At 40.1% G+C, this 27,388-nt stretch overlaps 1 protein-coding gene across 2 annotated transcripts in view; it reads right to left on the bottom strand.

Annotated features, from left to right (window-relative positions):
• The window catches only part of sdk1a (sidekick cell adhesion molecule 1a), a 261,546-nt gene that overhangs the window by 134,279 nt on the left and 99,879 nt on the right, over nt 1–27,388 (bottom strand). For both annotated transcript variants that reach the window (XM_031289561.2, XM_031289562.2), the window contains exon 4: nt 26,657–26,804. In XM_031289561.2, coding sequence (XP_031145421.1) covers nt 26,657–26,804 — 148 coding nt within the window. The remainder of the gene's footprint in view (nt 1–26,656; nt 26,805–27,388) is intronic.

Genomic DNA, 27,388 nt, shown 5'->3' with positions numbered 1-27,388 from the left:
CGTGGAGTCCTCTATCCCAAAGTAATTGGTAACTATAAAACTCTGCTGCAGAGAGTGCATTGTCTTGAATGCGCAGAGGAGGGGGAAAGCTTTTGTACCATATTCATCAATATATGCTGCTATCACTTGATTTTTTGGATTGTGTTTTTCTTTGTCTGCACAACTGCAAACAAAAGCTGACATCAAAAAAACACACAATGATTGCTGTATAAGCATTACCAAACAAGTCATCTTAATAATGAAAGTATTATTTTGTACTTTTAAATATACTATTTAAGTATTGATTAATTATATTGATACAGACTCTTATTGTAGATGGAAATGCATCGGTGTCTTGTTGTTAAGCTTTCAATTAAAAAAAAAAAAAAAAAAAAAACTTCTTGTAAAACTATTGGATTCTATGAGGATTAATATGCAAATCATCCATCAAGAATTACATTTCTGCGATTGTTGAGCTTTCAGTGAACACAAAGCTGGTAGTGGAGTATTTTTCCCCAATTTCAAAGGACGCACTCTTTTAGTGGCTGATGGGAATACCTGAGAGCCACTTCCTGTCGTAATGCTTTGGGGTGAATTGGGCTCCAGCAGAAGCCTGGAGGTCTGAGGTGATATCAGGCTGGGTCCACTACTGTAATGTAATAGTACAGAGTGAGGGAAAAATAGGACGGATCCTGGTGGTAAACAGAGAATATATGTTTATCATATTTTTTTTAGAGGACTTAACTTTGCCAATTTCCTCCAACAGTTTCATGTAGTTTTGAAAAAGATGATAGATGTGTTTTAATAATGGGATTAAACAGTCTAACTGAGTTAAGACTGAGAACTGGACCACTGCCAGCAGCTCTTGACATTCTGCTGCCAGCAGCTTGACAGTGACTGCTTTAGTGATTTTCCATGCATAGTTTAAATGAAGCTATTGTTAACACAGCCTGGGGTTAAAGATCTGTTTTACAGTATATTTGCTGAACATTCTTTAATCCTCTTGCTCAGTCAAAATTCAAAGGCTCCAAAAATTATCTTTAAAAAAACATTTGGTTAAGTTTCCGATTGCTACACATGTGAAAGGCCTAAACGCTGAATTAAGATTCAAAGTTTGGTCAAATGTCATTTTTGCAGCATTATCATTGAGGCTTGTTCTGTGTGAGACTCAAGTGATAAGTCTTTTTTTTAGATTGTATTTTTTCTCAAGTTTGAGTTGCCTGCCCAGGGACTGCTGATGTAATTTAGCTATTGAGCTCATTCTGGGACAGTCAATGACTGTCAATTGTCCCTGTTAAATAAACAAGTAAATAAATAAAAAATACTTTAATAAATTCTACTGTAAACAAATGGGTAGGCCCAAAACCAAAACAGATGATTGAAACCTGCTGTTATTTTTAAGGTGATTGACAGATCTTTTGAAACAAAGCTTAATAACAGACAACTAAGTCATTAATGTCTTTTGCTGTAAACATCTGTTTACATCAGTAATGTTTTTTACAGGGGTTGATACATAGACTGTATAAGTGAAGCCAAACCCTGGCGTCTGGCTGCAGTTTAGGTCATAAATCCCGCCCCCTCCATGTTAGTGGATGGGACATGGGCCAAACCAAAAATCCAAGTACACGTCAAATATATTTTTCCCAAATATGAGATTCTGTCATTTAAGGTAGTTCTTGTCACAATGATGTTTGTTCAAGTGTATATAGTTTGTAAACACAGCAGTTGCTAAAGACAAATGCTAATTTTCCATCCTCTTCAGCTCATGTGTGTGGTTCAAAAAGGAAAAAGTTGGACTGGTATTGAATGACATTATGTGCCTCATGCTGCATTTGGTACTGTTATAGTTGCGTCTCAGTGGTATCCCATTGGCATTCCTGCTGCAAGACCCTTTAAGAGTGCCTCTTGTTCCAAACTTGTTGGAAAAGAATCTCTTAAAACATAAAATGTCACTTAAAACATAAAATGTCTTCTACCCTTTTATCAACAAAAGGGAGAAAACAAAACATCCACAAAACAACTCTGCATCTCTATACTAGGCCTGTTGGAGCTGAACCAAATGAATAGAAATAATGGAAGCAGGCTGCTGATGCATTAAAAATGTGCATCAACTATTTAAAAGGCCCGGATTGCGTCTATCTCAATTTAAATCAAGGCCAAAACATTTTGGACTACATTAAAATGATAAGAGGGAAACATTCATGTTCGTTAAAGGCACCCGTTGGGCACACCCAGAGCCGTAAATCTGAACTGCACGCCTTCCTACAGACCTACACACCACATGGCCAAAATGATGTAGACACCAAAACAAAGCATACGGACACTCGAACATTACACCCATATGTTATTACCGGAACAAATAGTCGATTCATTGATTAGCAAAAGATTATGGGCAACTATTTTGATTATCTCATCATTTAAGCTTTTTTTCAAGCATAGATGCACACTCTTTATGCAGCTTTTCTGTCTTTATAATTGTAAATTAAAGCCTTTGGGTTTTGGATTGTTGGTCAGACAGAACAAGAATTTAAAAGGCCTCAACTTGCACTTGCAAATTGCTAATTTGCACATAATAGGGGCCGAAAACAGAATAGAAATCAAATTTAAAGTATGACTAATAAGGCCTTAACAGGAACACGGACTCTAAACCAAATGTAAGTACGAGGGCTGCGTACTTTTGGCCATATCGTGTGCAACCCAAGTTTTACCCAGTTTCATTACATTACATTATTTATAGCTCAAAACCAAATCTAAAGTTATTCTCTGTTAATGTCTTAGTTCTGCATGGTCAATCTTAATGATTTTTCCACTCAGAGAAATACAGCCTGCACATGTGACTGCACATGAGACCAATAAAGAGAGGGAGAAAGAGAGAGAGAAAAAAGAAAAATGGTAGAGGTTACAACAGTAATGAACACTAATGTGTTTGAGAGAGATTTTAACAACCCCTTCACTGACTCAGAAAACATTTCCCTACCTTCTGCCCTACACACTCTGCAGCTCTGTGACTTGTAATTAACGCAGTGCCTAAATTACAGGCTTGCTTCCTCAATCACCTTTACAGTTCCTTCAAACGGTCAAACGGACACAGAAAGGGAAACTTTTCTGTGGTCGCTCACCCGGCTTGGCCAGTTGCCACTGCCAATAAGTCCTCCACGACACACACACACACACACACACACACACACACACACACACACACACACACACACACACACACAGTGTTTCTTCAGTTTTTGGAGCCGGCACAGTGCTTGGAAAATGTCAATTTACTGTCAGCTGTTATCAGAGGACGCAGGTGAGGGAAACAGAAACAGAAACTCTTAAACAGAAACTGCCAATCCGCTCATTCACAGTCATTAAGACGTTTCCTGTATATTGGTAGTTTAATTTAAAAGAAATAATGACACTTTATGATCCATTTCTGTGTAAAAGGGCACACACCTCGCGCTGCTCTCGTGCGGAATATATGTAGCATAATTGTATAATTTTGTCACTTTCAGGGGGGGCGGCAAAAACAATGGAAAGGGAAACACTTAGCCTAGGGCCTGCAGTCCAAAAGTAATTGGCATGTGTGTGTAGGTGTATATGAGAGAGAGAGAGACAGAGAGAGAGAGAGAGAGAGAGAGAGAGAGAGAGAGAGAGAGAGAGAGAGAGAGAGAGAGAGAGAGAGAGAGAGAGAGAGAGAGAGAGAGTGTGTGTAAAAGTAAGAGGGCTGCTGAACAGACTCTGTTTGTTTAATGTCCCCTGGCATGGCCCGAGGGACATGCAGAGAGAAGTGGAAAGGCAACGGTACAGGAAAGGAAAGCAAAGTAAAGCGGGGCAAGGGCGAGGTGCAGACAGGAAGAGAGGACAGGAGAGGAGAGAGGGATGAGGCAAGATGCTGAGTAAATAGAGGAAGGAGACTTTTCTCTCCACTCACTTGTTTGTTCAGCTACAGGAGCTCAATGACCCATTTACTTTCTACCACTGCTTTACGTCTGTCAGTCTTTTTTCACACATAGAGTCGCTTATTCACGTAAACGCACGCAGAAAAATATTTGCTTTTCTTGGTACACATATTTGTCATAACAGGTCATACAGTAAATCTAGAGTACAAGACCACATTCTTCTAACAGGGCAGCTCGATGAATGGTAACTCTGTGTGTGTGTGTGTGTGTGTGTGTGAGTGGCAGAGTGACTGTTCTAGTCCCATTAGGTGGATGGATCTCTAGACGAATGGCTATTATCCTAATTAGCACTAATTATGCCTGCTTCCAATTAACCACACAACTGGCGGTGACTTCTCTCACTGTCTTTCCATCTCACACACACACTCTTTCTCTCTGTATTTCTCTCAGCCAGAGAAACACACCTTATTCTCAAACCCCGTCTCTCCCAGCTGCTCATCTCAACAGAGAGTCCATAATCTTGAAAATAAGCCGTAATTTTCTAATTGTGTTTCATATGACAGTTTGAACCTGAAATAAAGAGTGTTAATTTCAGATGCTGTGATTTTATATTCTGCTTTTACAACGCAGAGTTCACTTTGTTAAGCTATCTGCACCAAGGACTGAAAACTACCAAAAACAAAGACAAGAAAATTTGTCGTGGTGACCACAATTTGACTTGCTGACTATCCCTTCGGAAAAACAGCTGATTGTTGCGCACCATTTTCTCTCACTCTCTCTCTTCACGGAGAAACAGCTGATCAACGATCTACTAGCGTAAGTGTAACAGAGCTGTGTGACATTGTAATCAAATATATAAATGAAAATAGGTTGAGTATAACTAATATTTCCATATAGGCCTATATACAGATCAGTCTCAGGTTGAAACTTGTAGTTCTGAAAGCTAAGTTGCACAATGTTTATGTTTGTAAATTTATGTTTATGTATGTTAACGTCGAGGAGTAAACCTCTATACGTGGGCGCCCGCTCCACCAACCGAGCTATCCAGGCGCCCACACAAGGACATCTTACGTGTTTAAGAGAGCATAAAAGAAGAAAATACAATAGAATACATTTAGCTTCATAGAAATCCATTTAACAAAATAGACAACATCTGAAAAGCAGTAAAAAAAGTGTGTCGGGAGGGTTTCTATGGCGATGCAGTACTATGAAGACTTAGAGATTAAAAGCTGTCTTAAAAAGGTAGGTCTTTAACATTTTTTTAAATGAATTGACTGTCAATGTGTAAATGTGTGTACACAGGGTCACACTGATGATCTATAAAACAAAGGCACATATTGCTATTTAAAATGTAGACAAATTGCTTCCTGTAGCTTTAAAGGTCATTAGTAATAGTATGGAGCAAACAAGCGCAATGTTGCTGCTTTGTTATCAACGTCAACACAACCACACACTTACAGCATTTCCTGTAAAACAAGGGGTTTTTAACTGATACACATGTCACCATAGTGATAGGAAATCAATACAACGCCAAAAGAAATGATTCCGCCTACAGGTGAAAACATTTTAATCTACATTATTCTCTGTAACAAACAATCACACACACAAACTTGCTCTCAAAGACCTTCTAATGTGCACAAAGCCTGCGGCTAAAGTGTCAGTGAATACATTCCTCACACTGACTTGTTTCCTTCTACAAAGCCATACAGTGTGAAGGACTGCTGTGTCTTTTTATTCGAAACTGGGCAAACATTGGCAAGCACAAACTCAAGGCACAAGCATCCATTGAAATGTCTCTAAATAAAAGGCTGAGTGTACCTTAGCCAGTATAGGCCAGCATGCATGTAAGCATGTATTTTGATGAAAAAATAAAACATTTTAAACACTGCACTTTGATGTGCATTTAGATATATATTCATGGTAAATGTGCTAAATGAACATCAAAGTGAGACAGGCAAAATGAGAGGATATATGAGTGTTTTTTTTTCAAGAGGTCTATGTATGCCCCTCCACCAGCCGAGACTACAAAAACTCCTCTTGGCTCTTGCTTTTGTAATAACAGGCGGAAACGCAAGCTGAATTTAATGTTAACAAGGTACCAATTGCAGGTTGCCATCTGATCAGCATAAACACAACCTCAGCTGCAATTCTACCCTTTTTGGTGAAGGCAGGATTGTTTGGAGCCAGAAAATTGCCCAAGAGGCGCAAGTGCAAAATGGACAGCTGATGTAAACGTCATTGTGGATGCTGGTTCTGCAGCAGTATGAAATTAGAGGCCTAGACGATGCGTATGTGTACCAGTGAACACATTTGTGTGCATGTGTGATAAAGATGACTAGGAAACATGTAGCATGACCTAGCAGTGAATACTAGAAAGCAGGAGAGGAAGAGAAAAAAAAGAGTTTTCTTCAATAAGGATGGATGGCTAAGTGTTTGAACTAACAACCAAGGACATTGGGTCACAACCTTAAGCACTGTGAATGCATTTATTTCTTGACACAAGCCCCCAAGTCATAAACACAAACCACTATGTGAAAACTCGAGCAGAGAGGCTAAAGCACAAAAAGCAAGAGTGTAATTTCCCCGAGAGCAGGAAATGCTAAAATTTCGCCTTTATTTGTCTGTGAGATAAAAGAAACGTGTGACCTTCTGCTTATTAATCCAGCTCTCTGATCTCAATGATGTCAACTTGTGGCTCTGTTAGCATTCGGTTGTTTTTGTCTGGCTGTCCTGGGGATGTTGAGCTGAGGAAATACAAAGCTATATCTACAGTGTGGAGGATATCGAACAAACATGGACTTAAATAATCTCTTGAGAGAAGTGTGTTTCCCTTTATTTGCTTAGTCATTTGTTTCATGGTGTCTTCTGTCCCTCCTGTGTTCATCACCTGCAGCCTCTTACAGGCTCAAAACCAGTCTTCCTCAGGCACTCCACACTGCACCATGTAGTCTCTCACTCTCTCTCTTACTCGTTCTCTGCTTTGCTTTTCCTCTCTCTGTTTTGTCGATAGGTTAAGAACTCTTCCCACTGACAGCTGTGGGTATGAGTGTGCGGGGTATGAGTGTGTGTATGCGTGCATGTGTGTACAGTCTGGTCAGTGATGGATGTGTGTGTGGCAGGTAATTAAAAGTGTGATTAGTGGATAATTAAAAGAGGTCTCTGTCTTTAGAATATTTAACGACTTTAGACAGAGGACATGCTCACGCATGTACCCACACACACACACACACACAAGCTGACCAATGGGAGTGTGTTGGTTCAGACATTAATGGGGGTATAATGATTCCTGAGATGATATAAGATATAGGCAAGGAGACACGAGTAGAGAAAAAGAAGATGAAGAGAAGTGGAGAAAGAGGGAAAGTAGGGGATCCGGCATGAGGACGAAAGACACTGCACCTTTCAAAGATACATATCCATAGAATGAATCATCATCAGCACGAGCTACACAGGCTGGTGCACACACACACACACACACACACACACACACACACACACACACACACACACACACACACACACTCTTCTCTCTCTCTGTTTTCTGTCTGTCTTTGAGTGATCAATCCAGGCAGAAGCAGCTGCTCTCTGGCAGACAGAAATAGATTAACAGAGAATCACTAAAACCAGATCCTGCAGGCTTACACACACAGAAGAAATATGGCCACTAGTGGCAATTCATGGGTTCAAACCCTTTTTTCAGCTTCTCAAAGAACTTTCACAGGTACCCTTCACTCACATTCATAGACTTTGAGATCAGACTGCAGGGCCTGGGATCAAACCACCAACATTCTGATTGTTAGGCATATGCTCTACCGCCTGAGATACAGCAGGCTTGGGAAGCAGCCCAATCGCCAAAAGTCAAAGCAGCAAGCAGCATTGAGCAGCTGCCTTAATCGCCAAAGTCAAAACCATAAGCAGAGTTGAGCAAGTTTGTAGCTTCACAAAGCTGAGCAAAACCAATTCAGATGGTTTAATGCTCTATAGAAAAAGTGGTGCAACCAACCACACACCTGTTTCATCCCTACAATAGATGCAGCAAGTCCCGAGATTTCACCCCCTTTATCGGATTTTAACGAAACTTGGTAAGTACGTTCAAGTCGTGGTGGTTAATGTGTCCATCAATTGTTGACGAAAAGCTGCAGCTGGTTGTCGAGGACTTGGTTTCACGATCCAAACGGCAGAATCTCCGTGTGATTGCCATCCCCGAGGGAGCGGAGGGGACCGATACTCGGCTCTTCGTGACTACACTATTTAAAGGAGGTGACCGGAGACGCTTTACTGGATACTAGCTTTGAACTGGACCGAGCTCACCGCAGTCTGGGGCCGAAGCCGGCACAGGGTTCCCGGCCCATTCTTGTACGTTTTCACAGGTACATCCAGAAAGAGCGAGTGCTGCTATGGGCGAAGAAAATGCGGAGCATCTCATACCAGGGTTATCCCATAAGGATCTTTGAGGATTTCAGCGCCTCACTCGCCAAGAAACGGACATCATTTAACAAAGTGAAGTCTCTCCTTTATAAGGATGGGATACGCTTCGGGCTGACCTACCCGGCGCGTTTACGGATCACTGTTAACGGACAGTCTCGCATATTTGACTCCGCGGATGAACTTTTTTGGTGCTCTATGAAAATTGGACTGAAGTTATAGGCAGACCAGTCTGCCTGGTGGGCCTACGGCATCTCACTGTAATTTACCCTTGTTGAGAACACAGCTGATTTTTGTTAAAGAGATGTCTGTGTGAAGTCAAATGAATATTAAAGGTACACAAGCGGAGCTGGAAGACTCAGCCCCGTTTTTTCTGCAAAAGTTTACCTACAAACTTACAACTAAGCTCCAAATATGTAAGATTCAATTATTATTATTATTATTATTACAGATTTGATTGTGCTGTTAAACTTTTGTCCAAAGATTTCCTATGAAGAGCACAATTTCTTTTTTTTTTTTTTGAGAAAACTGGTACACTAAGGTTTTTACGCTGTCAAATGGTAAATATCAGAGGTGTACACATTTTCTACAGCAAATTCTGATTTAGTCTTAGTCTTTTGAATAACACACCATTTAGTTTTAGTCTTATTTTAGTCATCTGAAATCTTTTAGTCTTAGTCTAGTTTTAGTCGACTAAATATCATAAGAGTTTTAGTCTTAGTCTAGTCTTAAGTCTTTTAGTCTTAGTCTAGTTTTAGTAGACCAAATATTAGCAGATTTTAGTCGACTAAATCTACAGTGGATTTAGTTGACTAAATGTTTCTCCAGAATTTTTGGTCATTGGAAGTATCCATCTGTCTGTTATGGAATGGTATTAAGGTTTGAATATGCAATACAGACACAGATTTAACGGTTCGTCCTAGACCTAGCTCTGACATTTCTGTTGTTCATGAGACATGTCATTGCCCTCGGACCGGATGCACTGCAAAACTGTTGCTAACGAGCGAAGTCAACTGAAATCAGCCAAAGCTGTGTAACTAAGACTTTGCAACTAAACACAACTAAGTATAATGTAAACAACCTTACTGTTGTGAAAACGTCCTCGAAACTGTGCAAAGTTCTGCAAACTCGTCCTCCTGTGTAACTGCTGCTGCGTTTGTTTAGCCGTTGCGCCTGCATTTGCCGCGGCTTTTTAAAATGGCTCTGCTGCTTCCGCATAAATCAACCTACCCTCAAACATTCGCTCTGATTGGATTTCTTCCCAACTTGTCCCACAAAAAAGAGTGGTTCTGATTGGATCTCTTCTCCATTTGTCCCTCCCTAACATTTTCGTCTCATTTTTATTTGTTGACTAAAGTGTCTGTTATATTTTGTCACAGTCTTCGTCATCATATCTGACATTTAGTTTTTATTTAGTTTTCGTCCGTGAAAAAGGTTCGTTGACGAATATTTTTTGTCATAGTCTTCGTCAACGAAATTAACACTGGAGGCTATGCAGTGGCGATCGGTGTGGTAGTTTCCTTAGCCGGGCTAGCAGGCCCGGCCGGCGCCCTTGCTTCTGCTTCCGCCCCGCCCTCCTCGCTTGCCGCGGCACTGACTATGTAACTACATGGAAACGGGCAGAATTATGTCTGTGCCTTGTACAGTAATAGCGTTACTGAAGCCTTGCTTTAGCTTGCGCTTGGAGCAGCAAGTTCATCTGCCTGTTGCCCCTCTGTCTGTCTCGTTCGTTCCAACTCTTGTGAGGCTAGTTCTTCGTCTGTATACTCTGGTTCGAATAAATAAGGACGACCATCAAACTCAAAAGGCTCTTCCATGTGTTGTATATCTGCTATATTCTCCATAGTTACGTTACTCCAAGCTTCTTCCCTTGTGAACACCTCCGCTCTTCACTCTTCACACACTACGCTACTGTTTACCTTTTCCTGCTACAACTGAATTCCCAGGAGACAGCGCGAGGCTACAGCTAGCCGTCTGTAACACTAGTTTACTTTACAAGGCACAAACATAATTTGGTCCGTTTCCATGTAGTTACATAGTCACTAATATGGTCATAACCACTACAGTGCTCAATTATCTATTTTTGAGGGGGAAATAAACTACAGTTCATTGCTGCAAAGGCATGAACGGCTTTCTGGAGGACATCCACCAAACCAGCGGGCGCTCGTTGGATCGACAGTACTCACATACGTATAGCGATCAAGATTAACATAAAGATTGCCCGGAGTTCTCCTTTAAGAGACATCTCAAGCCATTCCATAATGAAATTGAGGTAAGTCAAGCCATTAACGTAACGTTACTTTCTATTTTAGAAAGCTAATGCCAACTCATGAGGCTGTGGTTAATGTTAACGTTAGCTTTAGACGTTAGTCACTGGAGCTGAAAACGACTGAGACAAACGTGTGTGTGTGTGTGTGTGTGTGTGTTTGTGTGAGAGTGTGTGTGGCTTCTTAGTTCCTACCTGACTGACTCCATGTGTACTAAGCATCCCTTGTTGGCCAACATTTTGGTTTTGTCTATACTTGACTAAAATAAGACTAAAATGCTCAGACTTTTAGTCGACTGAAACTTGACAAGACTAAAAAGAGAATGAACGTGACTAAAACTATTACGAACTAAAATGACAGCTTGACACAAAGAGTAGACTAAAACTAGAATGAAAACAGGCCGCCAAAAACAACACTATTTGGAAGTATTCAGATCCTTTACTTACTGTAAGTAAAATTACTAATACCACACTATAAAAATACTCTGTTACAAGTAAAAGTCCTGCATTGAAATAAGGCTGTTTTCACACCTACCTCATTTGGTCCGGACTTCCGGACTTTTCAGTTTGATCCGAACCAAAATTACAGGTGTGAAACCTCCCCCGGACCAAACCATGGTCCTGTTCGTTTATAGTGTGAAAGCATTTTTTGGATGGTTCGGACTTTCGGACCAAATACAAGAAGCTCTGGCAGGCTCTCCTTGTGTTACAAGACCGGGGAAGCTCCTTTAAGGAATAGCTCGGTGCTTAGTGTGTAGGCTACATGAGAGAGTGAGTGACGGTGAATGCGCTCAGAGCAGACAGCTGTCGGCTATCAGAGCAGAGAATACATCAGCAGTTTATTTGTTAAGTGGTAGTAAATATACAGTGTAGGTTTCCGTTTGTCTCTGAATAAATGCTCCAGAAAGAACGTTCCCGTGTCTTGCTTCTCAACATCACAACAAAACAAAAAGAGCCGCGGCAGTAGGGGAGAGCAGCAGTCAGCTGAAAAAACTCAGACACAGAGAGAGGATACAAGAGGACGGGGAAGCCCGTCTACAAAACAATCAATTATAAGTATCTGGAGACGCAGCTCACGTATGTGATGACAACAGGACGTAGTTTTGTCACATATAGATCTTTAGTGTGCTTGCATAACTGCAGTGTGAAACCAAAACTTACCGGATCAAATGTATACAATGTAACAAAAACATGAACCTTGGTCCAGACCTTGGTTCGGACTTTCAGGTGTGAAAACGCCCTTAAATAAAAGTATGTAAGTATCATCAGAAAAAAGTACTTCAAGTACCGGTATTAAAAGTAAAAGTACTCAATGCAGAAAAATCCTCACATTTTAGAAACTTGAAACGATCAAAACAGTTCTGTCAATCAATTCAGTTTTTTAATTGTTTAATCATTTCAAATGTACTTGTAGGCCTATACATTGTTGGGTAGTTTAATTTATAATAAAACGTATTTTATAAACTACATGTGTTTTGTGCGCAAACATTTTAATCTGTAAAGTAACTAGTAACTAAAGCTGTTAGATAATGTAGTAGTAGTAGTAGGAGTTAAAAGTACAATATTTCTCTCTTAAAAATGTAGTGGAGGAGAAGTAGAATGTGGCATGAAAAGAAAAGACTCAAGTAAAGTACCTCAAATGTGTACTTTACTTGAGTAAATGTACTTAGTTACATTCCACCACTGACTACTAGTATGGCTGAAAACAAACTTGATTGGTATGGGGACATTTGACATGATATAGGACAGCCTGTGTTAACTGTCTCTTGCAAGAGGCGAAATAAATGACAAGTTGTTTGCAGCTGCTGTGAATGCCACAGTAGTACTGTACCTACTGTACTGTGTGTCTACTTCTTTCCAGCTCTCAGCGAAGGCGGTCGCTTTTTCTCCCTCTCCCTCCCAGGCCTACCCTGCTTGCTATCTTGTCTTGTGTTGTCTACTGTTAACTTTTTAGAGACTCTCCCTGCAAGGCTCTACAAATACCTAAAAATCATGGAATTGATTAACTGGTCTCTCAACGCAATTGTCACTGTATTCTCGAGGAGGAGCACTGGTTCGGGTGAGCCAGCATGTCCTGACGGGACGTTTGCTGCGAGGTATACGATGGACGGCTGGGAGAAACGGCGTGTCGTGTGTCTCTCTGCTCTTTCCGTGGAGGACGTTGAGGATATCTACCTATTTGGAACCCTGATAACTGGAATGTTGCTGATTGGAGGATGCTTCGCTCTGGTTTATCGAAGAATTGGAAAGACTTTGGTAGCTGTCCAAAGCCCAAGGAAGCTGCCTGGCCTGACTAAAGCTGTCGGAAAAGCGATCAGTTTGCAAACTGGGACTATTAATCGCGTGATGGAATACAACATGGTAATGACCCGCGGCTTGGATACCATCATGAGGAAGGTCATGGATTTGGAAACTAAAATTGACCAGTTGAACAGTGTGTAGTTGGACAATAGAATGAATGTTTAAATTAGAGCAGCCATTCGTGTAGACAAAACAAATTTTATCTTTCGGCTCCCTTATCCTGAACGGCCTTGCCAAGGCCGTCTCTTGGAACAAACAGTCACCCTGTTGGGGCTCTGCAAGCGAGACTCTCTTGGTTCCTCCCCCGTCTTCCCCACTGCCTGCTGATTGTCGTATCGGCTCTGGACTGTTCAAGGGTGTCACCACGGCAACGTGCTGTGTCACCACGGCAACGTGCTGTGTTATCGCTATAACATTCTGCGGACTGGGACACTAGTGGGACTGCCGGGCTGTGCGTTTCTCAGCAGGCCAAACTCCCCAACCTACCCTCCCCCGAGTCCCACGCCTTCGCCGCTAAATGTGCAACTGTACATTTATGTTATGTTATGTTCAGCAGTGCAAATGTACTGCTTGTGTGCTATGTGCTGAGGTGTTTTTTTCCTGTTCCCACACTGTTCTTATCTTTATGAGGATAGTCTGAGAGTTGTTTTTTTTCCCCCTCTCCTCTCCTCATGTCATGCTGTATCTGTCCCTGCTATGTTATGTTATGTATGTGATTATTATTATTATTCAGTCAACTAATAAGCAAAATACCAGTGCAACAGTGCAAATATACTGTTTGCGTGCTTTAAATGTGCTCCTGCGAGAGTTGTGTTGAATGTTTTGGATGTAAAGCGCTTTGAGCTGCAATCGATGTATGAAAGGCGCTATACAAATAAAGCTATCTATCTATCTATCTATCTACCCTGCACGGCAAACTTCAGAGTGAGTCATGGCGGTTCTTTTCTTTTTCACAAATCTGAACACACTGTATGAACTGCATACATCTACTGTAGATGACTGCCTGAGATCAAAATATGAGCTATTGTGAATTAAGTCAAATGTCCATGATAATGTGTGCCGCATGGATTTACACCTTGCATTAGCATATGTTTCGGCTTATCCAGATATCCAGATACAGATACAGATTTTAATACCAGGGCCAGGGGTCTTAGTGGATGTAAACAATGGCGTAATAGGACTTGTTAGAGTACATCAAGTATTTGTTTACTGCTACAGGAACACAAACAAATGATAGTCGAAGATAATTCAAATATGTTTAAGGAAAATATAATCATGGTAGTTAATAGTAACATATTTTGCAACTGTGATGCAATGATCTGTGTCTCACTCCTGCAGTTTAGTGAGCTTTATGTTCCTCCTCCTCTCTCTCCTGCTGCTTGTCTCACTCCCTCGAGTGTGTGAAGCAGAGTAAGCCTCAGTCATTTGGGAGAGTCATTAAGTACAGCCTCAGAGATAGCGTCTTTTCTACTTTCAACTTTAAAAAAGTTTTCTTTTTACCTTAGCTGTTTCAGGGGACACGAGTTAAGGACCAATGCGAGGGATCTCACATTCACCTGATATATCCTCCAGACATGTAGGCTGTTATCGCAGCAAACAACAAAATATCTGACTGTGGGTCTAAAATAATGGTGCTATCAACTCTAAAATATCCACCCATTTCTGCACCAAGATAGGAAAGAAAATGTTATTTATAAAAAAAATTGTGTTTTTACCTTGTGGCATATGTGTGGGTCTACTTATAGCCTACAGACAGAAAACACATCAACAATTTTAAACAAAGCTACAACAAATTGCTTTAGGCAGAATAAGCAATGAATATTCATAGTCCGACAGCAGGCCCTAAAGTGCTGTCTTCATAATGCAATTCTATCTCACTCCACCTTGACAATGAATGATATAACCAGAAAATGTAATGCAATTAAAGCAACCCCTTATTCGCTGTCTCCCTTTGCCACATGTGTCTCTCCCCCACTCCCTATGCAGTACAGTGATAACATTAAAAATGTAACAAGTCGTCTGATTTCTTTACTGCAAAATTCATGAATAATAGCGTTGTGGTAAAATAAGTTGCCTCTGGCCAATTTTTTTTTACAAAAAAACATTCTTTTGAAAGCAGATAAAATGTATGAGTAGAGACATAAATTGGTATGGACCTAAATTAGACATAAAGAGAAGTAGACGTGAATTGTAAAGCGGCAGTGAAGTAGTCCTAAATCTGAGGTTAGAAAATCATTTCTCCAATTATTTACACGGTTGATTACAAATGTAGAGAGATGATTAGTAATCTAAACTGAATACATTATGCATGTGTGCACGAATATGCTGTATGTAAACAGACAACAACACACACACCAAGTCAGGGTTTTTTAACCTCCATTCACGCCATGCTCTACTGGTGAAACTCTTCTGCTGTGAGGCGACTCCAAAAAGGGCACATGTTTTCACAAACTTCCCACGCCAACAGCTAGCTCAGCAAAAGAGGAATTAGCAACTGACAAGACATTTTGACAGAAATGGGGGGGGGATTATTACATAAAAAATATACTAAGTGGGCATTATCATCATCATCATTAAAAAACAGCCCTGCATTAATATAACACAAGGGGCTGGTTGATGGTGGCTTTAGGTACCACTGAGTCAATGGAATACAATTAGCTGCTTCATTCATGGTTCACTATCACTGGTTCAATCATCAGCTGTTTGGCTACCACTTGACTAGTAACACTGAATCATAATCATGCAAGTGTACACCGTGGGGCGTTATAACTCGACCCTCCTCACTGTTAAGAGTGATTTATGCTTCTGCGTTAAATCTATGCCATGGCTACGTACGTGGAGACACGGACCCTACGGCGTAGCCTGATGTGCACCTCTCAAAAAATTTAGCGACGCACATCGCTCGGCAGTGGCTTGGTAGTGTTGCATTTCCCCCTAATCATTTCCTGGTTCTCCTTCTCCATTAACAACATGAAATCAAGGAGAAGGTTACGTTCTCCTGCTACAGATTTCCGACTGTGGTCAAAAAGCACAGGGGACACACTTCGTTTTTCCCACCATGCCTCCAGAGTCGGACCTCGCGCCGAGGGCTAATCACGTCACTCTCTCACTTGCTCTACCACACACACACACACACACACACACACACACACACACACACACACGCACACACACACACACACACCGGCCCTGCTATTAGATCGACGCAAACACCAACACACAAGTATAAACTTCAGACCACTTACAGTTACAGTTACTGGGAATAAATGTGTAATTAAATTGCAGTTACCTAAGAAAATGTTCAAGATTACATTGGGGGTTACATCTGAATATTTTCTGTAAAAAGCTAGACTATATGTTGAATAATATTAATTTGGTTGCTTTGCATGTTTTTCATGTGCATGTCTTCTTTTGCTTTGATGCTATGCTTTGGATTGGTTCCCCTGTTTGAATTTGCAGCGCCACTCATCTGACAGTTAAATTGTCTTTCAATCGGTCTGAGAGTTGCCACTATGGCTACGGATAAAAACGCGTTCCAGTGCTGGAAATATATTTTTAAAAAAAACATTCCATACAAAAAACTGAGAAGGGTCCGAACATAACTGTGCAATGCAAAAAATGTTTTCCAGTGGTCAAAATGTTATAGATGTCAAAAATGTCAATATCCAAGCTCAGGAAACATCTTCAGGTATGTAAGTTATGTTAGCTTACAGTAACTGCAAGCAGTCCTTTTAAATAAGGTACAGAAGACACACCATGCTTCTAATGTGTATTGAAGATGTATATTAGCACCATATTTTACCAGGTGCAAATCCAGTAGTTTATATTTAATTGCATTTGTGTGTGCCGTGATATTTTTCCTTTTTTTTTATGATTTTAAATCTGTGACCTCAGAATGATCTCGTATTAAAAAGAGGTGCTGAAGTCTAACTTTGTGGTGGCTGTTCTTCAAAATGAAGTTATTATAATCTTAATTTATGGGATGAAGAATTCTATAAAAGTAGTCAGTGATGAGTACTGCTGTAATGGTTAATACTGCCAGGTTTAAACATTTGAAAATGGTTAACAGTTGAAAACATTCATTAGAAATTTAGAAAAGTAATCAAAACGTAATTAATTGTAATACATTACATTACTTTGATTAAGTAATTGAAATAGTTACACTTCTATTACATTTTAAATAGGGTAACTTCTAATTGGTTAACTATTACATTTCCAAAGTAACCTTGCCAACACCGAATGTAAAATACAATCTACTCATCATTTCCCTTTAAAGACTAAGGTGAGCTGAAGGTCTAGAGTGGAGGAATACCAGGATTACCATTTTCCCTTTGAACTGGGATCAACAACCACTAATGCTACCTGACAAGAAGGAAGGACAAAGTGAGAGAGAGAGGGTGAGAACAAGAAGCAAACAGAGAGAGACAGAGCAACACCATTTCTGTTGAAATGAAGAAAGAGGTAAGATATTGAAATGGAAATGGAAGAGTTTATTGTAGAGAATTTTCATTCTGTTATTTGCCGCCACATTAGGCGACCACAGGAGCAATTCAATTATGGAAAGGGATGGAAGAAGGGAAGGAAAAAAAAGAGGAGCGCAAAATAGAAAGGGGAGGAGAGGTAAATTGGAAAACATCAGGCTCAGTTCAGGCAGGTGTCACTAAATAATTCCTGTTGCTTTTATGTCCTGTCTTTTATTTTCCTTTCTAAATGTAATCTAATAATGTAATATGTAGAAATCTACTGTGAAATGCTAAATGCTAATTTTCATATCACACCACAGTGGTGTAGCTTGTTGCCAATGCCATTTACTGCCATTAGTGACAAAGAGGAACTTTCATTTGAACTTCCTGATCAGGTACAGTAGATTCTTTGGCTCACATACAGTAGATATTTACTATAAACCAGACCAAACTCTATGAATCTCTCTCTGCATAAAATTGGTATATGGTCTAAATAAAACGCCTCCTATATTAAAGGTGCTCTAAGCGATGTCACGCGTTTTTTTAGGCTACATTTTTTGTTACATACAGCAAACATCTCCTCACTATCCGCTAGCTGCCTGTCCCCTGAACACACTGTAAAAGCCCAGGCTCCACAAACGGCAACAAAAACAAACTGCGCCAACCTGCACCACGAACCATAAACATTGTTCCAGCCAATAACCGACAAGAAGGAATTGGGGGTCGGGGTTGGGGGGTTAGTGCGCCGAAGGGAGGGGGAGGGGAAGGGATGAGGAGGAGGGAGGGGCGAGCTAGCCTCCGTTTTGTTTGACAATACTTCTAACGTCAACAAGAAGTGACAACACCCAACATCGCTTAGAGCACCTTTAAGTATAAAGTCTTTGCTGTTAAACACCACCTTCTTTTTTATTCCCAGAATGTTACTAAAATTGTATTTCATAAAAATGTGTTCATTTCTTATGACTTTAGTGGAAGTAGTCAGGTGTTCAGCAGAAACTAACTGTGTCTGCAGTGAAAAAGCTGAGAAAAACTATACATTTAATGGGTGTTCTTGATAATAAAATGCATGGACTGTGCTTTTTTGGGGCAGGATGTTTATCATTTTTTTCTCAACTTAATTAAGATAAAGGACAAAGAGAAATGGAGCCAATGTAACTTTAATCTGAACATCCTGCTCAGGTACAGTAGATTCTTTGGCTCACCAAACTCTATGAATCTAATATTTTCCAAAAGGGTTTTCAGCAAATACATGGCATTAATACACATGCTTCAAATACAGGCAGCTATTACACAGCAAATAAAGACACAGAAATGGGCATTTTTTGGCAAGAAAATCAGACTAAAGTTTGGTCTGTTTATAAAGTAGATTGCCTTGAAAGAGCGAGGCTGTTTGGCTAGCTAATGTAGGAAATATTACAATAATTTAACTACTGCAAGACCACAACTGACAACATACTATGTACTATGAGAGCAATTTTTCTGGGCTTTGATGTGAAATAAGTTTGCTAAATGTGCTGGAAAGTTTGATTTGATTTGGATGAAGCTGTTTTTTTCGTCTTCACATTGTGCCTGATGACCCTTTACAGGCGTAAACGAACAGAAACCTGGATACTGTAATGTCCTGTAAACAATCAATCAATCAATCAAACTTTATTTATATAGCACTTTACAGCAACCAGCAGGTATCCAAAGTGCTTAACATCGAAACCAAGAATAAAAACACATATCATACAATATAAAGAAAGAACATGTAAAATCAGAAATAGTTACAGAGAAACAGAAGAATGAAATGGTCACACCACTGCTACGTATTAAAAGCCTGACTAAACAGATGCGTTTTAAGTTTGCAAACAAGGATATGAATAACCAAGTTCTAAATGTTCCATCAATGATCGATGGATAAGGATAAGACTCAAAACCGTACTCACTCACAGTTTATGCAATACAAGTGAAATCCTAAACAAAGACAGAAATACAGGATTGTAGAATACAACACATAAGTAAGTAAAGAAAACTTTGGCACATGGTTTTTAGTGCAGCCATATGTCTTAAAATCCTACATGTCTGGGATGTTTTTGTAATCCCAAAAGTAACTAAATCATATCATTGATAAGAAAGTCACATACAGTAGCTAAGCTTCTGGTGGCTCCAGAGATTAAGCTCCAGACACAATGGATTCAGATGAGCTTAAACTCTTTACTCCATATTCATTTCCTGTACCTTTTTTCATGTCTCTTTTTACCTTTCTCTCAGTCACTTTGATCCTCCCCCTAGGCTGCCGTGAGAAACTAAGTCATTATGAACTGCAGCGATGCTGTTGTGGATGGAAGACCTTTCAAACGGCTGGTTGTATTTTCAACATGTGGTGGGATATAAGCCTACACATCCTTTGAGTCTACTTCCAAATGCTCCCTTTTTCTTGTCTTGCTGTCTTTCTAATACACACACACACACACACACACACACACACGCATATCTGCACACACTCGCAGACTCAAACACACAAAACATCTGTTTTCAGTTCAAGACAGCGAAAAAGTTCCTTCTGTTCAGACCTCTGCTCTTTGTGTGTGTGTGTGTGTGTGTGTGTGTGTGTGTGTGTGTGTGTGTGTGTGTGTGTGTGTGTGTGTGTGTATGTGTGTGTGTGTGAGATGGAAAGTGGCAATATAATGAATCACTCCCTCTGTTGAAGTGGTGTTTGACAAATTAAAATGAATGAATGTTGAGACACATGCACACAGATACACACAGATACACACACACTCACTGGCCTAAGCAGCATATGGCTGCTTAGGCCAGGTCTATGAGGAGATATACTTTCCGTAAGGGCCTGTCCTGACATTGACCACCTGTGACATCTGCACTCTCCGGACCATTCGACTCCCTGGCAACAAGAAAGTGAAATATTCACTGTCTGCCTTGCCATGCTTCTGCATAGATCACTGCCTTTATTTGATCAATCTGGGCTTCCTGCATCCCTGATGGAAGAAGAAAGTCGTTCTAATTCTTTTCTCCCTGGCTGTTCTCTTTAAGCTGCTGGCTATGAGAATCATTTCACGTCCATCTGCCACAGGCCACAGAGCTAATTAAAAGCACTAGCTCACTCTTCTCAACCTGGGCTGCAGGTCACAGCTAAAATATATATCAGCGACGGCGGTGAGGTGGCAGCACTGTCCCGAAGTTGTTTTGACTGCTGATGGACAGAAAAATTAAAAGAAGTTCAGAGCCCATGTAAAAATGGGAGGATGAAGAGAAGAAAAACATTTTGCAGGGGTAAGGCGAGAGGGGTGACAAATTAGAGTGATGGCAGACCAGCATGGAGATGGAGGGGGCAGGGAGTGTGAGCTCTATTAGATTAGAGCAGAGTGTGTGTGACGTGACAGCTTGTAAGTTCTTTGCTGGCCAGTATTTTGAGGGCTGGGGAGATGGGAATGATCATACACAGACAGGATGTGCGTGTGGACGTGATGGGTAGGGGGAAGCATTGTGTGTGTGTTGGATATGCAGAGAAGGGTTAGGGGCAGGCACGTGGACATAAATTAAGAGCGGTGGGAGAGGCAGAAAGACAGACAGCTAGATGGGGCTGGGGACTCTGGGAGTGATGCATATCGGATCAATAAACTTCACAAACAACATCATCAGCTCGGTCACCACGAAGACAGCCAACCGCCAGGCACCATCTGGCCCTGTCTCACCGGACCGCAGGATCAGCCAGCGTAACCTTGCACACAAACACAAATGCATACACACAGCTTCACACACAGCGTTACACACACTGCTACACAGGCAGAACCATGCAAATATTCAGAGCGCTCACTTTGACACGCATGGGCGCACATAGAGACGTTTGAGCCAGGTAGACGCAACTGAGATTGTTCTGGAGAGACAGGTGTGTGTGTGTGTGTGTGTGTGTGTGTGTGTGTGTGTGTGTGTGTGTGTGTGTGTGTGCTAGAGTGCGGATCGGGCCGATCTGTCTGAGCCCGGCCCGCGTCCGACAAAGCAGTAACCGAACCCGGCCCGAGCCCGACAGGAATTAAGATATTTATGTCCGAGCCCGACCCGAGCCGACCCAGTTAAAATCTCATTTTTTTCTCATACTAATGACACCTGTACATTTGTTTGTGTGGAAAGCCCGCTTTTATTAAGCAACTGTAGGAAGGCATTCGGAAATGTCAACAGATGAGCGCATCAGCACACACGGGGCAACAAGCGCACGTTAACACAGGCGTGCACGTACATAATAAGCTTTTATAAATTTAAAATGTTCAATGCCTTATCGCGCTGATGTGACTTAGCCCGACCCGAATCAGAACATCATTTCTAAATACCTGTCTGAACTCGGCACGGCCCGTTGGGTACCGCCGGGTCCCATCGGGCTTGGTTCGGGTATCCATCCTCTAGTGCGTGCGTGCGTGCGTGCGTGCGTGCGTGCGTGCGTGCGTGAGTGCGTGCATGGGCAATTTATTCAGGCACAGAAGTTTATGGCTTCTGTAACAGTATATCCTGTAGCATGATAATGACCGTAAAAGAGACAGAGAGGGAGAGTCAACGGAGAGAACAAAGCCATATTAAGATTAATTTAGAGGCAGAACAGTAGGAGTGAGGGAGGGAGCAGTGAGGTGAGAGGGGAAAAGGGAGAGAAAGACATGTCTTGTAGAGACAAGAGGGAAGCTGTGAAGAAAGGTGTAAATTAGTCTTTTCTATGAGGGTTCAAAGGAAGTGTTATGCATGAATCTTCATCACAGTGTGTATGTGGGGTGCAAGCTAATCAGAATGATTCATCTCAGTGCAGAGATAGAAGTTGTTATCCAGATTAAATTAATACTTGAAAATTCAGACACTTCTTCTAGTCATATTACAGTACAGGTGGGTGTGTTCTTTGAAGTGCAGAAACAGACAACAATAGTGGAAGAAAATATATATATATATATATATATGGGGGTGAAATGTTTCCAGATAGGTTTTATCGATCTCATAGTATCATTTAAATTACTTCTTTAACACAAAATATATTACCATAATAACTACAAACTGCAAGTGGCAGAACCAGCTGTCATTTTTCTTTTGTTGCCATGGATACAGGTACTGTTGCGAAAGCCATACATCTTAGACAAACTCTCTGCTTCAGAGTTGCAAACCAATCAGGTCTTCTTTGCCCAAACAAGCATCCAACAACAAACATTACTGTACATCAGTGTGGACCCAGCCCCATTATAGGAATCAAGAAATCATATCTGATCAGCCTCAGACTCTTTTAGTCTCTGTCAACATTTTACTTGTGTCCTAAGTAGACATTCCGCAGAATAGTTTCATATTGAAGTCAGATAATATCAACTGCTTCAAATTGACTTTCTACATTATCCATCATTTTAGACTGCAACTTTAAAATTTCATGTAGCTAGTTTGAATATATTTCAGACTTAAAACACTGGTTGGAACTGCCGTATAGTTTGCATTTAGTTCTTTTTGCAGAGTACTTTTGCAAACGATTAATCAAGCAATCATTACTAAGCATCTCATTAAGGTGTGGGGTTATCTGCTCCAAAGTGTCTGGTCTAACTAAAAGAACATTAAACACTAACAACTCCAAATGTTTGTTAGTGCCGGTTAGCCTGTTCTGCCATTATAAGAAACCTTATTTATCCATACATGTGTACGATGTCAGTCTCAGAAAACAGAATTATACAAGCTTTAGCCCACACTGATATTAGATCTGTCATATTTACATCCAGACTGTGGATACATTGGTGCTCAAGTCATTATTAATATTATTAACTCAAAAACAGCACAACCACAAAATACAAAGAAATACAATTACATGATGAAAGAAAAATGTTACTGGTGGATTTAAGCGGTGTTCTTAGTCAAGTTCAGACTATATTTTCCTCTTTCAGCATGAATTAGATGAAATGCTAATGTTGAAAATGAGATACAAATGAAATCACTTTTAAGACAAATTACCAACTTGAGGTTTAATAATTGTAAATTTGAATTAAAGACATTTCAGACCTTCAGGACCTGCAGATATCAAAACCCACAGCAGAAATACCTCTAAAGAGTTCACTATTAGAGCTGGGAAATATGGAGAAAATCAGATATCACGATATTCTTGACCAAATACCTCGATGTTGACAATTAGTGCTTTAACAAAATCTCTTCACAATTAGATTTTAGATAAATAATCATCCGTAATGTGGATATAATGACATAATAAGTGGTGATGATATAAGTGAAATGATATAAGTGGTTAAAGGCAAATAATAGAACAATCTGGTAGGTTCAGAAAATGACATCACTTCACGGTAATGCAGCCTTTAAAACCAGGAAAGGACTAAACTTAAGCCATTTTCAATATTACCATATCGAAAATCTAAGACGATATCTAGTCTCATATCACAATATCGATATAATATCGATATTTCCCCCAGCTCTATTAATTATCATCAACTACTATCATCATGTAAGACCAGCGTTTGGTTGGTAGCTCGCACTGAACCTGTCACACACACACACACACACACACACACACACACACACACACACACACACACACACACACACACACACTCTATTATGTACTGGATTGCTGGCTAAAATGTATTGCGGCAATTACCAATGTACTGCAACTCCAAGTAATGTGGTTAGAAAACCTGAGCTAGTGTGTAACTGCTAAAGGTTTAAGCAAGAACACTGATTGTCAGAGTTAAATGTCCTTCCTTTTCCATTTACCGGTCTGATGTGCAGCCGTGCCAGCTGTTTGTCAGAGGTGGGAAGAAAGGTGTCATGTGAAATACTAACTTCTGAATGTGCCTCAGTCTCAGTTTCTCTCTCTAATCCATCCGAGGAGGGGAGAGGTTGTCCTGGACACTTGGTAGAGTTAATTGAGATGGGCAAATGGTTTATATCAAATTATTGGAAGTAACATGTCTCCCTCTCTCTGCATAAAACTGGTATATGGTCTAAATAAAACGCCTCCTATATTAAGTATAAAGTCTTTGCTGTGTTAAACATCACCTCATTTTTTATTCCCAGAATGTCACAAACATTGTATTTCATAAAAATGGGTTCATTTCTTATGACTTTAGTGGAAGCAGTCAGGTGTTCAGCAGAAACTAACTGTGTCTGCAGTAAATAGCTGAGAAACACTATACATTTAATGTGGTTTCTTGATAATAAAATGCATGGACTGTGCATTTTTGGGGCAGGATGTTTATCATTTTTTTCTCAACTTAATTAAGATAAAGGACAAAGAGAAATGGAGCCAATGTAGCTACATTAACAACATATTCTGGCTCCAGCACAGGCCACAGCGTCATCTGTGTCATAATCATTAGGCCAAACCTCTCCGCTGACTGCACCTGCCAAACTGTGACAGCCAATTGCTAACTGTCAAATCATATTGTGTTTTCAAATGCTCGGCTCACCTACCGCTGCAACTGTTACATCAGTGCTTACTCTGCAATCTCTGCAGCCACCCCGGCTTTAACGCAACGTTCATTATCTTCTTTTTATGCTTTTACTATTAGTGGCTTCTGTTATTTTTGAAATGGTTCTGGTTGGGGATCTCCCAGAACAGATCTGTAGCGCCAAACATAACTATGCTGTTTTTTTTCCTTGTGTAACAAAACTTTAAAGGAGGTGGTCCTGGCAAACACAGATATGTTGTGGTAGTTTGCTTTTGAACATGAATCTACAGGCTCTAGTAAGCTTTCCATCCCTGTCAGGCTTTAATTTAGAGTTGATTAATAAAATATGAATAATAAAATATGTATTGACTTACTGACCTCTGAAAGTGTACATTATTATTCCCATATTTAAAGCATTATAGTGGTACTCTATTCTCAGTGACGGCTTTTTACTTCACCTCTGAGTGTTAAAAAAGAGTTATTTCCGAGTATCCGAGTCTACAGACTCTGTAGCAGCTCTGTGAGGCTGGACTTGCACTTAAACCAATTCCTGACCATTTGAGAATGTTTCAAAAGAATGAGGTTTGTGGAGAAAAAGGCTTTCTGGGCTGCTCTTTACTACGTTTCTATACTCTGCTGTCGATGCTAATTTGATACGTTTAAGTGGTCATTAAATTAATTGATTGTAGGTGCACATTCATAGCATGCATTAGTGTAGAAGACTTTATTTCAGACTTCAGTCAGATATTTATGTATTCATTTTCTGTTTTTACTTGCTACTGGTAGTAGCGCTCCTATTTGTGGTGTATTTGTGAGGGAGAGGACACTGTAGTGGTGATGCTTTGACAGTAAAAACTTCCAATACAGGCAGTGTCTTTAGTCCACTGCCATTAAGCCACAATGAAGCCCCATTAAATTAACAGGAGAGCCATTTCCCATGTCCGTTCAAAAATAAAAAGCATAGTCAAACTTGCTCTGAACCAACAACAAAAATGTTTGAAAAATAAATAAATAACTGCTAATATAACCTGACTCCACAAAGCTTTCTCACAAAGCACTTTGGAGGTGGTCATTCAAGGAATGCAAAAGTTGCTGTCTGGCCATTTAAAGTGTACAGCAAGGCCACTGACAATTTCATTAAATAGCGCACAGGGGAGCAGTTAGTGTTCCTAATGGGTAGTTATCTCGGAGTGTGAGAGCAACCTAATAAAATCACTGAAGGTCCATATCTCAACACCTACTTTCACTGATTTAAACAGGTACACATTTTAAAATAAAGATATTGCCTCAATCTAAAGTACATTACTCTGAAAAACCTTTCACAACAAACTCACATGTCCCTGCTTTGTCTGAGTAATAACTAATGATCAATACAGGGTATGAACATTTTTCAAAATAACAACAGACAGGACAGCTGTAGCAGCTACGGAATGATATGCAAATTACAGGCATTTCAAAAGGAGCCAGACAACAGCTTTAAACAAAATGACTGTGAAATACAGCTTACACAACACACCCAGGGACCCTCACATCTCATCTGTAAAATTAATATAAAAGAACATCTCCTGTGCAGCTACAATTATTTAATAACCTTGTAGATTAGACAAGAGAAAATTATTTGATTCAATGAAAAATCCATTTTATCTTCTCTTGATAATGCCCTAAGTCTATTGTACAGATGTCTAATGAAAAGGGTCAGTTATCTAAATGGCGTATTATTCATAACAATTGGTGTGCAAGGATTAAAAAGAACATTTGAGCTTCTACAGCATGCTAATTAATATTCCACTGAGGGATAAGAACTGTAAAATAAATTTTTTATCTCAAGTGGTATTTTGTTACACACACTTGTGACACCATTGTGTCTGCATAAGTCAGACAGAGAGAGAGAGAGAAAGAGAGACAGACAATGAAAGAGACACCTACATTTGGTTGTTGGGGATTATCTTGTGTCCGTCTTTGTACCATGTGACTAGGGGTCGGGGGAAGGAGGCGAGGGGAGGCTGGCTGATGATGGCTGCTCGGCCCTGAGTCACCGTCTTTCTCTGCTCCTCAGCGGAGAAGTTCCCTATAACTGGAGGAAGAAAAGAGGTATGAAGACCACGAATATCGATATCAATAATGCACTAAGTGCAACTTGCACAAACATAGGTTTTACATCTTTATAAAAACTATTTAAGTAGTTGTACATTTTATTCCCAACTTGTATATACGTTTGTACATTCGTTCCTTTGTATTTTTCTTTATCTTTATTTTTTTTAATATTTGTTCTTGTATTCTATCCCATTTAGTATTCATTATTTCTTATATATTTTGTATGTGTGCTGTGTGTCTGACTTTTTCCTGCTGTAGCACGGACATTTCCCAATTTGGGATCAATAAAAGTCTTTCTTATCTAATCTAATCTAATTTTAATATTGTATTTACTTTTTGGGTAAATGCTTTCCACATATTACAATTCAAATATTAAAGTCCAACTGAAATCAAAGTGCATGTTTATGGGAAAAAGGAGACTTTCTGATATGCAAATACCTTTTATTCAGTAATAATAAAATCATATACTGCAAAAAGGGATACATAATTGTGATTTCAGGTGGACTTTATGAGAGAAGCTGCTTGTTCATGTGAAAAAAGTTGCCGCTGGTTCAGTTTCCCACA

Source organism: Sander lucioperca, chromosome 4 (genome assembly GCF_008315115.2).
Source record: "Sander lucioperca isolate FBNREF2018 chromosome 4, SLUC_FBN_1.2, whole genome shotgun sequence".
Classification (NCBI taxonomy): domain Eukaryota; kingdom Metazoa; phylum Chordata; class Actinopteri; order Perciformes; family Percidae; genus Sander; species Sander lucioperca.
The sequence above is the reverse complement of the archived record's forward strand: the minus strand, read 5'-3'. Positions and strand labels throughout refer to the sequence as shown.